At 40.0% G+C, this 16,965-nt stretch overlaps 1 protein-coding gene across 1 annotated transcript in view; it reads left to right on the forward strand.

Moving 5' to 3' along the window:
- Positions 1-16,661, forward strand: part of clstn2a (calsyntenin 2a) — a 170,405-nt gene extending 153,744 nt beyond the window's left edge. Inside the window, exons 11-18 of the mRNA XM_051953245.1 lie at positions 4,159-4,325; positions 4,626-4,774; positions 9,251-9,456; positions 9,639-9,806; positions 9,985-10,130; positions 10,356-10,476; positions 11,207-11,397; positions 13,248-16,661. Of these exons, the coding sequence (XP_051809205.1) occupies positions 4,159-4,325; positions 4,626-4,774; positions 9,251-9,456; positions 9,639-9,806; positions 9,985-10,130; positions 10,356-10,476; positions 11,207-11,397; positions 13,248-13,463 (1,364 nt within the window). The 3' untranslated portion in view covers positions 13,464-16,661. The remainder of the gene's footprint in view (positions 1-4,158; positions 4,326-4,625; positions 4,775-9,250; positions 9,457-9,638; positions 9,807-9,984; positions 10,131-10,355; positions 10,477-11,206; positions 11,398-13,247) is intronic.
- Positions 16,662-16,965: the final 304 nt, after the last annotated feature.

Here is a 16,965-nt window from a genome sequence, read left to right on the forward strand (position 1 = left end):
GCAGTTGTTTCAAAACTGCATCAAATGAGTGACAGCAGTGTGGCAGCGGATGTAAACAAAGGATGCCAATGACAATCAGTTTAAAATTGCCTTGATTGGGCTTGGATGTCCCGAGTGTATGCTAATCGGCCACCACATTGAAACCGCTGACAGGTGAGCTAGCATTGATCATCTCATTACAATGGCATCTGTGAAGGGTGGGATATATTAAAAGTGAGCAGTCAGTTCTTAAAGTAGAAGTCTTGGAAGCAAGAATCAGCAGCAGGATCTGAGCATTTTTGACAAAGGCTAAATTGTGAAAGCTAAACAACGGAGCCTCTTCAAAACGGCAGGTCTTGTCGAGTGTTACTGGAATGTAATAATTAATACCTACCAAAGACCAGTCTTCAGAATAACATTAGTTGACTTGCTGAAGATGCTAATATTGTACTTGGAAACCTTGTATTCTGTATTTATGTGGATGTTACTTTGACACCCATTCGTGGCAACTGTATTTTTGATGGTTTGTTTCAGCAGAATAACTGTTTAAGATGTTGTTTAAGATGCTGACTGGACTCCAAATGTCTCAGATCTTAATCCATTTGAGTCTAAGTGGGATGTGCTGGAAAAACTTGCACAATATTAAAGAACTGCTTTTACTGCTGTGTCTGATCAGTGTGAATGTGTAACTGAATGTGTTAAAAAGCAAGAAAATAGAAAGAATATTATAAGCTGAAAATGAAAGGTGCCACAATGAAATGGATGTCTGTAGCCTTTAGCAAAGACTTAATAATATTTATTATTATTTTACTGCATCAATCTAAGGACAAATGTGTATTATGCATGTATAGAAGTAAATCTAAAATTATTCAGTGTCATGCTTGTTAACATTAAGTTGTTTGCAGCATTTGCCACACATGTGACTTGTGTGCTCTTCTGCTACTCCTGTTCTTTTATTTAGTTTTCTTTTAATGCTTTAGATTGAATCTTTTAATCTATAAAAACATAAATGCATGTCTAGACAAAGGCAGTCCAAATATGTCAGTTCCACTTCGTAACTGAATCGCAAAGACCTTGTCTTGATGAAAACCTTTTAAAGTGTATTTGCGAAAGATGAAGATGGAGAAGAGCAGAAAATGGTGCATATTTCTACATTCAGAGAGAGAAAGGGAGATGATGGGCAGGCAAATTAGGACTTTTTCATCTTCTGCCCATGCTTATTCCTACTTATCATCTCAAATGCACAGTTCGCACAATTTCTGTTCTGAGAGCCTAGACAAAAGAAAAAAATGAAAAAAACCCACTTCACTTCAAAAACCCACTAAAGGAGTGATATATTTACTAATTAACACACTTTTAATGAAATAGAGACAAGCAAGATTATTATTTAAGTTACTTTTACAAAAGTAATTATTGCTTTTTTCCAGAAGGATAATTTTTGCCAACCTTTTGCAAGCCTGACATCAGACATCAATCCAAACCCGCTCCCAAACACATCAGCTTTAAATATTTTTCATTTCATCTGCATAAGAAAGCCCACATCCAAGAGAATTTTCTTATGACAAAGTACATATAAGATTATTCTGTTACTCAGAATGTGTGTGGCTTTGATATATCACTATATGAAAGGCCGACACTGATAGCCGCAGCATTAAAACCCCCTGCTGTTGTCGTGGTAACATCCACATGAATACCAGTACTTAAGGTTTCCCAGCAGAACGTGATGAATGTTATAGAATGATATTTACTTCAACTGTGAGTGTTTTTGCTGTTGTGGCTGATAAAATGAATCCCCAAACCCCAACAACATAATATTTTTCTACATATTATGTTCCAGTGATGTGATCTGAATGTAAAACATAAATCCTAGTAAAACATATTGTCAAGAATTTGTGAATTGTGTGATCTTTTGAAGTCTTGCTGCCAGACAGACTCCAGTCCTGCTGGTACACCTGCTTGTTGAACGTCTTAAGGTTAATGTGATTCTTAAAAATTGGTGCAAATCAGTCATACTGTGTCATAAGGTTGTTTGGAGCAAAGACATAAGTTTGTATTTGTTTGGGGTTAATGTCAGGGCCTGCTTGACATCCGTGTTCTTGCCTTGATTTACTAAGATTAAGGAATCTTCCTCAGACGAAGACGGAGCAGTTCTCATTGACATCTGACCAGTTGTAGGTATGATTATCATAGCATAGAGACAATTCAATTTTCTCCTTCCCTTTTACAGGTATTGACGACTAATTATCCTGTTGCAAATATCAATATGTGAAGCAGTTTTCTGCATTACAGGACCTTCTGTCTCTCTACATGTATACACTCCTGTCTGGTTCTCGCTGACAGAGCTGAGGGAGTCGATGCCTCCAGCCTTGTGCAGGCTGCTGCTTCAGAACAACATCTGCACTTTCTGTCTACAATTCCCCCGAGCCTCTCTGTGCAGAACAGTTCTGCACCAGGAGAACTTGTGTGTTAAACGAGTGAATAACCTTAAACAACAGAACTGCTGAGTCAGAATTCAGCAATGTTAAAGAAGAAATGTTTAGTCTGCAGTGAAAGAGGGAAACCGAATTAAATTAAAGCTTCAGCTTAAGAGCTAAATGATATAAATAGTTGATGTGGTTTGCTTGTGGTGTTGGTTATTAGAGTAAATTATTTAATTATAAGTCCTCTTCAGGTTCATTAATGAGAGAAAGTGAAACAGTTTGCTTTTATTAATATTGGTAAATTAAAAGTTAAAGTAAAGAAATGTAAAAACATTACCAACACTGCTCTGTGTTTGGATAAAGTGAATATTAAAGGGAAACAAATTTGTCTGTTTTGTTATGGTTTTGTGCAAGTTTTTTGTATTTCAGGAAGTAATATTCAAAAAATTTTTACTGTGAATGAGACATTTCTAGGAATTATTTTCTTCAGGAGGTTGCAGTGTTGTATTTGACACTGAATGTAGTGGAGAATAGAAATACATGCTGAGATGCCAGACGATTTGCATTACTGCAAAGGGAGATGTCACATTTTGCAGAATTTTGCAAGAAGCCAATACTGACCTAAAAATTTCACACAGGAGTTAATTTTCCTTAAGTGGACTAGACCTATACTGTGTGATTTGGTAGAAATGACACACTTCATCACAAGCGGTGAAATTGCACCACGGGGCAGAGCTGACAGGTCCTAGAGGAAAATCTGCTACCCTGTTTGAAAAAGTGCACTCTTAAGAAGATGTCAGGACCTGACAGAATTTATGATGGAACAGACTCCGCAGAATGTTACTGCCGTGATACCTCGACACAAGGACTGTGCCAGTGTGTTGACTTGCACTCGAGGTTCCATTTAGTTCGTATGAATGACCGTATTTCCAGCCGCCTGTGGCAGTAACAGAATATTTCAGGTCAAGCACGCACCACCATCTGTCTAAGTCATGAAGCAAATTCAATGTGACAGCCTGACAGGAAGTGTCAAAATCAGCTTGTGTGTCCGTCGTCGGAAATGCATTTTGATATTTCTTGAAGTATCGCAGGTAATGGTCTATAGGCTACAACTTAGAATCCTGGAATGCCACCTATTCTTAGGTTGCTGCCGCCTGCTTCCTCTGCTTATCTTTGGCGTGCAGCAGCAATACGATCAGAAAAATTCTGACAGGTGAATATGAGCATCTCCTGCCATTAGTTTTTTTTTCCCATTTTTAGTTGGAGGTTACAAGCATTTAGATTTTCACCGTAATGTTTATTTTGAAAAATACTTCTGGTCTTTCTAAGCCGTTCAGTGTTTCCATACTGAAATGATTAAGTATGTACACCCTGTGAAACACAATGTCATTGTCAAGGCAATTAAATTGCTTTTATTTCATGTAGGGGCTGGCAGTTGTCTCCAGTACGTCTCTTCTTATCTCAGACTTGAAGGAAAAACTCTAAATTCTTCATAGTTCGTTATCCAATCTGTCTTGTGAGCTTTTTCTGAACCACATTCACAGATCTTATTTCAGCAACTATTATTTCAACCCCATCCAATTTTCCCTTGCAAACATACATAATGCATGTTGTTGTCTTTCTTCCCTTGCTACGTTTTTCTTTTTTAGCCAACTGCCCTTTGTTGCTTCACTTGTCACTTTGCCTCCTTTCCACATGTGTGATCTGCTGTCATATTCTTGCTTTTCCTTTCACCCATGTCTTCTCTTTTTTCCACCAGGTGGTGAGGTAGCGACCCCGAGGTTCACTCAGTACTTCCGCGGCAGCCTGTCAGGTCTGACAATCCGACCAGGACGCATTGAAACGCAGAAGGTTATCTCCTGTCTGCAGGCCTGCAAAGAGGGCCTTGATATTAACTCCCTTGAAAGCCTTGCCAAGGACATAAAGGTGCGTGGAAAAATGCAGCCAGTTACCAACATGTAATGTATTTCATGCTTAAGTTGGTCGCATAGTAACCTTTGCATTACTGTAAAAGGAGAATGAATGCAGCGTGTCCTGTTGAGGATTCATGTATCACTTTTCAGCAATGAAGGCTGAGGATTTTATATCCGCAGATGCTATTGAAATGTACATGTTTTCCCAACTACTTTAAGCCAAGAGTTAAATCATGGTGTAGAGATATAACATAAACTCAACCAACTGAGTCTAGATTCTAAAGTCAACTGGTATTTTTGTGTGTCTGTGCAGTTTCACTTTAACCCGGCTCAGTCTGTGCTGGTGGTGGAAGGAGAGGATGTGGACAGCATCAACACAGCCATGACCAAGGTCTCCTACATCAACTCTCGCCAGTTTCCGACGGCAGGCCTCCGACGCCTTCGTATCACCACTACAGCACAGTGAGTGCACACACACTGTCATTCAGACTATCTACAATTTCATCTTTTCCTTGAAAACTCTTTCATTCATGTGCTAGCATAATTACACAAGTGTTTTGTAATCATCAGTTAGCCTTTCAGCACCATTAGCTAACACAATGTAGCATTAGAACACAGGAGTGATGGTTGCTGGAAATGCTCCTCTGTACCCCTATGGAGATTAAAATCAGCTGTTTCCAGCTAGAATAGTCATTTACCACATTAACAATGTCTAGACTGCATTTCTGATTACTTTAATGTTATCTTCATTTTAAAAAAGACTGCTTTTCTTTCAATAATAAGGACTTCTAAGTGTATACTCTGAGGCATTTTGAACTGTTATCAAGGGAGACAAAACACACTGTCTGACTTGTTAACATCCAGCTTTACTTTCACTTAGTGAGCAGCTCTGCTCAGACAAATCTGGTATAGCTTCTACATTAGAACCTCTTTTTTTGCTGTTTTCCATCTGAAAAATTTTGGCTTTTCTTTAAAATTGCATATACGGGTATTTTCTGTTTCTGTCACGTTTATGTCAAATTCAGAGACACTTAAGTTTGCTCACAAAATGCACCAGCAACTCAAAGGTGAAGGTATGTAAGAATTCTGTTTATAATACAGTAACAATTTTCATGTTTACAGTCACCTACATTTCTGTTGTCAGAAGTGCTACTATTTTTATGTAATTGATAAAATGTCCTGCAGAAAAACAGCTTGAAAGACCCATCATGCTGATTTTATTTCCCACTAGACAAGTACCTCGATTCAGTGCAAATCGTGTTTCTGTGCCTTCTTGTTACACGGATTGTGTGGTAGTGAGGTAGATCAGATGCTTGTGCATGTCACCCAGCATCGATACTGAATTATCTAATTCATTAGCTCACATTAGATAACTCGGATCTCCCAGGCTCCATGTGTTCAGTGAGTCATGGGGCGATATTGGGGCCCTGTTTGATGTGTGGAGCAGCTACACATTAAATGTGATGTGCCATCGAGCTGTGTGTGGATTTCTTCCCCTTTTGTGTATGTTGTAAAAGCAGCTGCAGTGAATAGGAATGTAAAGTCTGTAGTTTCCTTGCCGGCTAAGATCTGAAGTCTTTGTGACACACATCTTGGTTTGAAGACGTTCTGTTTGATGTTAACTATCCCCCACAACACTCATGTGAAATGTTGCATGCCTAATACATGAAAGAAGATGGTCCACATTGACACAGTAGTTGATCTCAGAGGTTACAACCAAGAGTGGACTGTTAAATGATGGCTGTATCAGATGTGTTTGCTCTTGTCTTTAGGCCACAGAACACACAGTGAGATGGCAAAAGATGCGTCATTAGAGCTGAAACTATTAAACCACTGAACAACTAGCTGCCCATTAAGGACATTAAGCCTTCTGGTGGTTGCAAAGACCATGTTGTTGGAGTCTCCTTTCTCTTCTGTTTTATTCTATTTTTCTGTTATCTGGCTGTTTATCTGTGCATCTGTGTCTGGATTTGATTTGATTTTGCTTGATTGGACTGACTTTGTTCACTAGCAGCTCATTCTCGGGTTGCTGTTGTCAGTCACTCAGCCTTCCTCTCTTTCCAGCAAAACAAAATATGTTTCAAAATGCTCGCCAGATTGCCATAAAGTCGACAACCTCTTTGGCCCAGTATATTATTTTCCGTCACTGGAAACAGATGGACTTACTGTAGACATTCAGACCACCCTGTGGTTTTGTTTTTGGTGAACCACGGATATTTTCTTTGACATCACCATCAGGCCAAATCATTCATTTCCAGTGTATATTATAAGGTAAAATGTGTAGCAGACAGGTAGTGAGGTAGTGTATGTTTGTGTGCCTGTGTGCAGTGTGAGTGCTTGGCATTTGTTCATGTGTCTGGCTGCAGATGCTTCATGTTCTTGTCTTCATGCTCCATACTCATCCAGCACCTGTTCATTTGCTGAGCAGCAAAATGCAGACAGGTCAAATCAGCTTCGACGCCTGTTGGTCGATAAAGTGAGGCACGCTCGAGGAGCAACAGTGGAGGCTGTCTGACTGAATAACACCTTCCTCTTCCCCTCGAGATAAAGGCTGATATTTGCACTCAGCAGATACAGACAGGTGACAAATTAAAGGAAAAACCTGAATACATGAGTGGGGAAACAGTGAATGCAGATGCTTCCTCACAGATGCACTACATGGTACAATTAAGCACTGAACATCCAGTCATGTACCCGTGTAGTAAAATGCTGATTTATATGAAGATGGCAAGACAAAAACAATCTAAGTGACTTTGAAAGAGGGTTCATTGTTGGGCCACAGATGGCAGGAGCTTCAGTCATTGAGCTCAAATGTCCAGTGCTTCAACAAGAACCGTGTCTGAATGGATATCAGTGCTAGATCTATGGAAAGGCCTCAGGAAAGAGGGTCGGAAACTGTGTTTGAGGGCACACATTTGTAAACACTGGTGTGCACAAACAGAAGAGCAGCTCCTCCTCACATGACTGAGTATTTCAATGCAGAATGTGGTCCCTTTTTTGTACCCTTTACATTTTCTGCCCTTCAGCTGAGAAGCAATGTGCAGAGAACACTGTTTCTACTAAATGACAAAACATCTTTTGGAAGAATGCCGTTCCATCCCTCCAGTAGATTCCAGAGACTTGGAGAATCAGTACTAAGGAGCACTGAAGCCTTCTGGTGGCACATGGTGACTTAACACCCTACTTAGTCACTTTATACTAGTTTTTCCTTTAATTTGCCTCCTATCTACATGTTGAATCTTCACTGAGTGGCTGAGGGAAAAAAGATAATTTGTCCCATTACACACATTGATATTTTTTGCCATTCCTGAGGCAGTTGTGTTGTTTTAAAGCTTGAGTCTCTGACCTGTAATGTGAGAAATTCAATAATAACTGCTACTTAAGTATTCATCGTGTCAAATGACTTCAAATTTCAAACAAGCCTGGGTTAATCTGAGACCTTACAGGCCAACATTCTCTTGTTCTCATATACAGACTGTTTTTTTTATTTCCTTTTGGACATTTATGTTCTGCTTATGAAAGCAGGGGTCATGGCTGATTGCGCTCAGCCTCTGACTTTGCACTCATTTTTCACATTACTGTAACATTTTAGTTTTAAAACTTAATGGCATTATTTTTTTGTCTGTAACTGTTGCTAATAGTCTCTCTGGTGAAATGGATCCTTCAGTTAAACTGGGATTTTCCAACACATATATATGCTAATTACAAAAATTAATGAACCCCTTGATGACAGAAAAAGATAATCATTATATTATTTTAGATTAAATTTTCACTTAGTAAAGAGAAAAATGCAAAAACAGCTTAGACCAAGAAACCTGATTCAAAGTGCATGCATGAAAATATAAGCAATTCCCCCTAATTTCAGGCTCCATTAAGTAGCACTTTTTGTCCAAAATTGAAAACAAGACAATAAATCCTAAGGCTGTGATAATTTTCTACCGGTTAAGCACTGTTTTCTGTTTGGATGTGATTTGTAATATATTGAAATATGGGATTTCTACCTTTGGGAAAGACAGAATAATATATTTATTCATCCAAATGTCAGAAAAACGCGCTACTAAATCCTTTGAATTAGCATATCTGTTTTAAAAGCAGTGGGCCCGTCTTGATGACATGGTAAAAGGAGCATTAGGGAATGTTTGCATCCTTGCCAGTTTTCCGTGTTTATCACCAGCCTGCTCTGGCGTTGTAACAAACCTTAGAAGTGTTAATCAATTATAATCGCACATTGGAAATTGATTGGACAAACAAAGCGCCTCGGCTGCAAATTAAACACACGGAAAACTTATTTTCTCTTTTGGCTTCTTCCTCAGAGGGATCCGACATTAGTACACAGTTTTTAAAGTCTTGACAGTTTTCTCACAGAAGAGTTTTCTGCATTTCTTTTTCTCTCTGTGCTCTTCTCACTGCTTCTAAATGAACAGATTCTGTTAGAACGAGATGACGCTGCGAACCAATCAGGGTTTAGCAGTATCTGAATCTGAATCTAATGACTGATTGTGGTTTGTTTGCTCGCTTTGATTGTTTTTTTTTTTGTCATAAATGCACACACACCCTTTTTCTCCATGTAGTTCTATGTGAAAACAGCATTTTCAGTTAAAATTAGCATGTTTATGAGAGTTGTGTGTTTTTATGCTTTTCTTGCAGGCTCTGTTGGATAAACAAATGTCACATATTCCTACTTTCGCAGCTCCAAAAAGGATTTAGCATGTTGTTGTCTGCTTTTCTTGCTCTGCATTTGTCTGCTGCATTCTATCAGACTCAGAATGGTAGAAAGCAGCATCTCTCGATAACAAAAAGTTTAGCTTTTTGTGACAAAACAGTACATTGACAAGTGAACACACCACCCACACAGTTAAATCAGGGACAAGTGAGCACTGAGGCAGTAGCAGTGGTGCTGTCACGTCCTGTAACCTCTCCTCTCGTCTCCTGTTTCAGGTGTTTTGGCGAGGACACGTGCCTCTCCATCCCAGACATTAAGGCAGTAGTTATGGTGCTGCCGCCCAGTGAACCGAGAATCACCATTATCGGATCTAATCGACTCGTCAGGCCTGCCAGTGACCTCCGGGGCCCGCTGGGTGTGGCACCCTTCAAAGAGCTTCACATCACCAGCACAGTAATGAAGGGAGACAGCTTCGGAGGATGTGAGTGTCGAGATATCACCAGGCTGCTCTAGATGCTCTCATGTCATACAGTACCAGCCTGTTTCACTTTTATTTCCTGTAGATGTTTTTTTTTTTACAACTGTTAATCTCGTTGTTTTTCCACAGATGTTTCACATTTTGTCATTTCAAATCTCCTCACCCACATGCACTTTTGTGTTCAGTCCGCAGGCCTGGTGTGATGGAGGTGATGCACAACCTGGACTACTGCGATGTGCTGGTAATTGGGGAGGAACTCAATCCTGACAGAGAGAGTCTGGAGATTCATCACAGTGCTCTGCTGGGAAAACACCTTGATGCCACCAACTCCACTTCTGGAATATCAATATATGGTAGAGTCTGAAAAAGGGGAGGCTTATTATGTGGTGCTAATGCTACGTAGGGAAAATAATCAGGGAAATACACCCGATGACTTTCAGGTTTCTGGTTTATTTATGACACGAACAAGCAGTTCTACCTCACAACATGTGTTCGACTGCAATGTGACATAGTTCTTTCCTGTGCTACGAGGTGTGGACTCCATGGCCCACTATGAGCAGGCACTGAGACAGGTGCGCTACAGGAACTGGCGACCTGCCACTCTGAGTGAGAGAAGGTTCAGACTCACCTGCTCCGAGCTCAACGGACGTTACACCAGCAACGAGTTCAACTTGGAGGTGACTTTGATGATTCATCTAAACATTCCCTTCTGCTCACTGTCTTTTCTGTGTTTCTCTTGTCCATTTGTTGTCTTCAAATCGTCACTAAAGATCAGTCTTATTCATCTCCTCATTCATTTCTTCTCCCTTCACACAAGATTGTCCCACATTGTCTGTCTACCTGTCACACGGTTTTTGCAGCCTCTCCTCTGAGGGTTTTGACTTCTCGTCTTTCCTCTCCAGGTCAGTGTTCTTCACCACTCAGCGCCTGTGGAACATGTCAATCATATGGCTGCCCAACCCCAGTACATGAGGCCCGTCCATCACCCCCTCATGATACACTCTCTCAACTCCCACATGTCAGGTGAGCCACTAACGGAGCTGAAATATGTTTCATGGTAAGGACTTGGTGCTCTCAAGATCAGTGATGTTTTAGCTACACTTTGTCTGAACCACCTGACAGAAAAGATTCCTGCCAGAGCAGACAGACACCACCGTCTTTCTATTACTTGCTGCTTCAGCCAAATTCACTTTCTTGAAGAAAAGGGCCGTCTTTTGTAAATCAAAACGTTATTTGAGATGAAAGGAAAGCTGAACTTTAATGGATTTTTTAACAGTCTGGATATGTAAATGTCTATTAAATTTAAATGTTCTTCTTGTAGGTCTAGCTGTTGTCGCTGTGCAGCAGCCTGACTGAGGAGAAGTTCAATGTGTGATTTAAATGAACATTTAAATGGAGTTTCTGTAGTTTTCTGTTGAAGTAAGCAGTTCAGACAAGATGAATAGGTTCTGATTTGTGTTAAATAAAACATTGTGAGTTGCTCAATATTGCAACTATATAATTCAATGTCATTGTAAACAAACAATGAAAACAAGACAAGGTTTGTAAAGTGAGAAATTATTATTTATATTGAAATACATTGAGAAACAGTGTTTGTCATAGGCTACCATGACTACACTGCTATTAGTTTACATATTTAATTCAAACCAAACATTGGAAATATTTCGTCTGAGAGTTTTAGTAGTGTATAGACTCAGTTGCTCATCTATGAATATGTATGCATAGTTCCTGCAGCCTTTTTCTTCTTCTCTAGGATCAACACCTCCTGCAGCCACAGTTGTTATTGTGGTTTGTATCGCCGCCCTGGTGGTGATTGTGGTAATCGGCGTCTACAGGATTCACGCCACACATCAGGAAGGTTCCAGAGACGAGGAGGAAGAGGTCAAAGATCCAGAGGTGGACTGGGACAACTCCGCACTCACCATCACTGTCAACCCCATGGAGGTAACCCTGAATGTTGGTGTCACTTTGTAGGTGTTTTATTCCTGCACTGCGTATGAAGAGAGCATATAAATGTGGATGTGCTTCTCATTGTTTGCTCATAATGTATTTTACATGCAACTGCAGTCCTGTCCCTCTCAATCACGTTCTGAGGAAAATATATTTTCTGCCAGATTGTTTGTGACATATTCCAAATATATCTGAAATCAACATGTTGTTGCTTTTTTGTCTCTCCTTTTCAGCCCATAGATCATACAGTAAATGACGTGGAATTGTCACCCTGGTGAAGCTTCAGACATGTTGTCAAAGGGCCATAATTTAGCCCAAACCGTAACCCTGATGCCTACACTTAACCAAGTTTCCAATAAGTAGTGCTCATTGTGAAAGTGACAACCAAAGTGTGAGCTTTCCTTAAACCTAACCAGATAGTTATGGTGCCTAAATCTAACAATGAGTAAAAACAAAGCTGAAGTCGAGGAACAATCAGACCCCGTGGGATGCAAAACCTGGTCTTCGTTGCTGACTTATGACACCATCCACTTCTATCTTTCCGTCACCATGTTACCTTTTTGTCCAACGCAAATGTATCTTTTCGAAACGTAGCAGTGATAGCAGCTTGGTTCAATAAGAAGAGGTCAAATTAAGTAGAGAGGGAATGTTTACTGCAGAGACATGAGAAGCAACATCATTAAGTCCTTAAATGAAGGTAGGAGATGGAGACTGGACTCACTGGAGTCTAGACAATGGAGGTGGTAGAGATGGAGACTGGCTGAGATGCCCTGAACAACCCAGATGGAATGGCAGAGGGGAGGAGGGGGGATTCATGATCAGCAGACTGAAAGACAGAATGACTGACAGAACTGCAATAAGGTTTAAAACCAGACTCTGGGGGCTGATTGGCTCAAACGGTACAGGCTGATAGATCATTGGACGAGAGAAGTAATGTTGAGTTTGAGTGTGAAGGGATTTTGACAGTGTGGGAAATTTGCAGCGACGCAGAAAATGGAGCAGCGGGAATAATAACCCATGTTCACCAAAAAGCATGAAGACAAAATGTGAGCTAACGGATCCCTCTAACTAAATTTCTACCTAAACTGGAAACAAAATGCCTCTCTCAAAACAAGAAAAAAACTGATTTCAAGGAACTTTTACCTTGAAATAAGTGGAAAAAATCTGCCAATAGAAGAAGTGACAAATGTCTTGGTAAGATTTCTTGAAATAAGATATAATTAGAATATTGAGATCTTAAAATTAGCTGAGAAAACTTTTTTTTAACTTATTTCTTAAAATAAGCCTAGACATGCTAAAAAATAGCAGTTTTTCACTCAAAAATAGATTTTTTTCTTTCATGTAGCGTCCTAAATTAAGACGCATTAAACTTATTTTGAGTTTTCTTGTAAACTGCAACTCAAAACAAGATAATTTCAAGATAGTTTGACTTAAGATATTTAAGATGCATTGTCTCGAAACAAGTCCCTCCATGTTGCTGAAATGTCACTTAAGTGAATTCATCTTAAATCAAGTGAGATGAGACATTTTGACTAAAAATAAGACAAATAGACTTGGTAAGATGTTGAGTTTTTGCAGTGTGAACTTAATTTGTACTGGAATGTTGTTTTTGGCAGACTGTGAATAAATTTGGGATCTGTGTTTGGGGCAGTGGTGGCTCAATATTTTAGGCTCAGAAGGTCGGGGATTCAAGCTCCAACACCATCAAGCTGCCACTAGCAAAGTCCTTTAACCCGATCTGCTCCAGGGGATCCATATCATCCCCCAAACTGTGGTATGCAAAAGAGAATTTCACTGTGCTGTATTGTATTTGCGACAAGTAAAGGCTTCTTCTTCTTCTCCAGAACATAAGAGGACAACAGGCCCTGGGGGAGGAGGCGAGAGATGAAGAGCGTGAAGAGGAGGAAGAAGGAAAGGACGACGAGCTGGTGGGAGGAGTGACGAGTGCCGAGTCAGACAACGGCGATGAGGAGGAAGACGATGAAGGGAGGGAAGAGATGAAAGAGAGGAAGCAGAAGGGAAAACTTGAGTGGGACAGTTCCTCTGCAACAACATACTGACCACACACACACACACACAAACATGAGCATATATCCACACTGACACACACACACTCTCTCTGTGTTCTCTCTTTCTGTCTCTTTCTCTAACAACAACACACACGCACACACACACACACACGTTGTGCTCGGTACAGGTACACAGGAATAAAATCTCTTATGAAAATAATTTACAATCTGTTGCTGGAAAATACACTTTCAGTCCTTCCGTGGTGTCATTTTTAATGAAATATCTCCCTCTGCTGGACACAGCCAGACACACACCGGATCCGCTGCAGTCCCACAGTGCTGGAAAACATTGTCTGTGTGTACATTATTATTATTCACATCACAGTCAGTGAAGCAGAGCAAAATATATCAAACGGGCACAGTCATCTCATAATGTGTGCAGACCTCAGAATGTGGAGGTTTGCTGATAAAATTAAATCCCAGAAACATGAAACGGATCATAAATTTTGAGATCCCAAAATAAAGAAAGGGTTAAATTGGCCCATATTTAATACATGTCTTTAGATTACTTTTGTATTCTGTTAAGTTATTAACCATTGTAACCACAAGATGATGACTGAATTGATGTATCCATAGACATGCCCACTATATAATGTATCCATGAACTTTTTAAATATGATTCCCATGACCTAAGTAGTAGGTATGACATAGCTGTACTGTCACTCTGTTCTCATATTTATCTCAAACCTGACGCCTGCGTGTTCTGAACATCTGTGTGATCAGTGCCGAGTTTCTCCAAATGCATCACAGTTCTGTGGCCTGGACACTAAAGAGACATCTCTCACCGTAAACATTCCACATCTGTCCTGGTTTACATTCAGCACACAGCAGATTTATTCGATGTTGAATATCTTCTACTTTCGGTTTCTCAAAAGTATTTTAAAACTGAAATGGTCGCGTTTCCTTCAGTGGACTGGAAAAGCTGATCGTAGTTAAAATACTGTTTGGAACAATAGAGCAGATGGCTCTTTGTTTGCGTCTGTCTGTGTGTCATATCTATCCATACTGTGGCCTAATGTAGCTTTTGCTGTTTAGGGTTAGATCATTTATCTTTCTTTTATCAGCAGATGAAATGATACAGAGATATTGCTGTTGTCGACTGAGACCTTGTGTTTAGTTTTTCCTTTAATGTTTATAGTAAAGGGAGCCCTCTATGCAATTATGGGCCCAGTATAACAGACCAGTACGCAGAAACAGGGGCACTCCGGTGATTTATATTGTGACGATATGAAGGTGGAGGAGTGAAGAGAGACTCAGTGAAACAGAGGCTGACATCTTCTGACTTTAGAGTATCGGTGATTCCTCAGAAATACTGTCAGCTAGCTCAGTAGCATCTCACCTTAGACCTGCCGATACCTGCCAAGGAGATGTTTCACAAAACAATGGCTTCAAACTAGAGACTTCAATTTGTCACTTCAAGTCATCTGTTGCAAAGTTCTCTTGTTTTTGACCCTTGTACGTTATTAACTATGAAGTCTTGGTTAGCTAAGACTTTCTAACTAAATCCATCCATCTTCTGCTGCTTACTGTCCGGGTCTTGGGGCAGAGCTGCTTAGTCCTCCTGTTGTCCTCATTTTATGGGCACCAAAAATATTGTTTCCTTGTCTGTAAAAAAAAAAAAAAAATCAAAAAAATTCCCCAAATTTCTGAAAATTTGCAAAACCTCCAGTAATTCCTTAAAAGTTTTCCTTAAAAGTTTTATTTTTAAAAAATACCCCAAATTTGGAAAGAAAATTGTTGCAAATATTTTAAAAAAAAATAGTAAAAAGGTTCCAAAAAATCCTACAAATATCTAAAGTGATTACATATATATTAGTAAAACTTCTAATATTTTCATTAACATTCACAAAAAATCAACCAAAATCCAGCGAAAATCGCTGGATTTTGGTTGATTTTTTTGTGAATGTTCTTAAACATTTTTTAGCATTTCTTTTTTCCACCAAAAAATGTTCAAAGATTTTCCAAAAATGTTGAAAATGTGGACATCAGAAGTTTCACTGTGAAATTGTTTTTTTTTCTCCACATTTTCAATCTTTGAAACGGGTCAATTTTGACCCACAGGACCACACAAGGGCTACACCTTCTGCTCCTTCTCCAGCTTTTCCGGCATGACACCCAGATATTCACAAGCCCACCAAGACACATAATCTCTCCGGTGCATCCGGGGTCTGCCCTAGGGTCTCCTCCTGGTTGGAGGCACCTCATGTGGAGGTGTTCATGAGGCATCCGAGACAGACACCTGAACCGCCTCAGCTGGCTCTGTTTGAGGTGCTCAGGGCATCTGTCTAAGATGTCCCATGTGGTGGATTTGATGGCAGGTGAAGGCTGGAGGAAATGCACGGTCCAATACACGGCTGTAAAGTCAGCTTTAGGGACTTTTCAAACTGAAAAAGAGCTCAAATGTTTGCCTTCTAGAAAGATTTAGCAGTAACATGGAGAAAAACATTTTAAAAAATCAGGTCACATAAGATCTTAGATGCATTTTGTTTCGTGTCACATGTCAGCAGGCGTGTGAAAACAGATGTGGTGTTTTTGAGCTGCACACTTCCAGTTTGTTACAAACTCTGATGTTGAAGCAAAAATTAAACCCTCAGATGACGTTATTTGAAGAAAAGTGATAGTCATGTGTAAAATCATTGGAGTGCCCCTTTTAAGTCGGGTAAAGCCCCACAGAGCAACTTTGGTAAATGTTGGCGCTAAGAGGCAGTGAATGTTTATTTTCACAACTACAACTTGTACCGTCACTATTACAGATTAACTCTCTCTGTCACACATAAGTGAGTTACAGGAGTTTGTCTACATCTACATGCCGATGAGCTAAATGAACCCCGACATCCCCATTTCTGTGTGTGGACGATGACTCCTCCTCCCTCTGCGCTCTCCAACGTTCGCCCTCCCTCCCTCCCTCTGTTGGCCTTTAAGCACCTGTGATAGTGATGTCATCATTGTGAAACAACTGCCTTGTTTCCTCCGTCCCCCTTTTGTCATATTATGCTTCTGAAAGATTAAAGAGAAAAAAAGAGATTCTTTTACATATAAAAACAAACCCTGTAAAAATGTTCAAGACAGTTATTTTATATATCGGTTTGGTTTTCTTTTTGTAAACAAAATGGTTGGGATTTCTCTCTCTTCAGTGGTCATCCCACTGCTTTCTGTATACTGACCAATAAAAACTTGTTTTAGACTCTACACCGCTCCCTTTCCTGTTTCTTCGCTGCACACCTGACGTGTAAGAGCGTTGGCAGACTGAAGGTTTATAAATGACTTCATTAATAAGCCGTCGCTGTAGATGTTGGCGAGCCGCCTGGATCCATGGCATGTTGGAGCTGGCTGCCTGGCTGCTTCATTTGTTTACATAATAGGCTTGCATTTACAGAAGAGGGTGTATGGCTCACATGCCATCAGTGCATTTGTATGAGGCTTTTCTAGGTCTGATATATAACAGGCTTTCTTCAGCACTGTGTGAGGAATGCAAATTCGGAGCCGCAAGCAT

This window comes from Acanthochromis polyacanthus, chromosome 9 (assembly GCF_021347895.1).
Source record: "Acanthochromis polyacanthus isolate Apoly-LR-REF ecotype Palm Island chromosome 9, KAUST_Apoly_ChrSc, whole genome shotgun sequence".
Classification (NCBI taxonomy): Eukaryota; Metazoa; Chordata; class Actinopteri; family Pomacentridae; genus Acanthochromis; species Acanthochromis polyacanthus.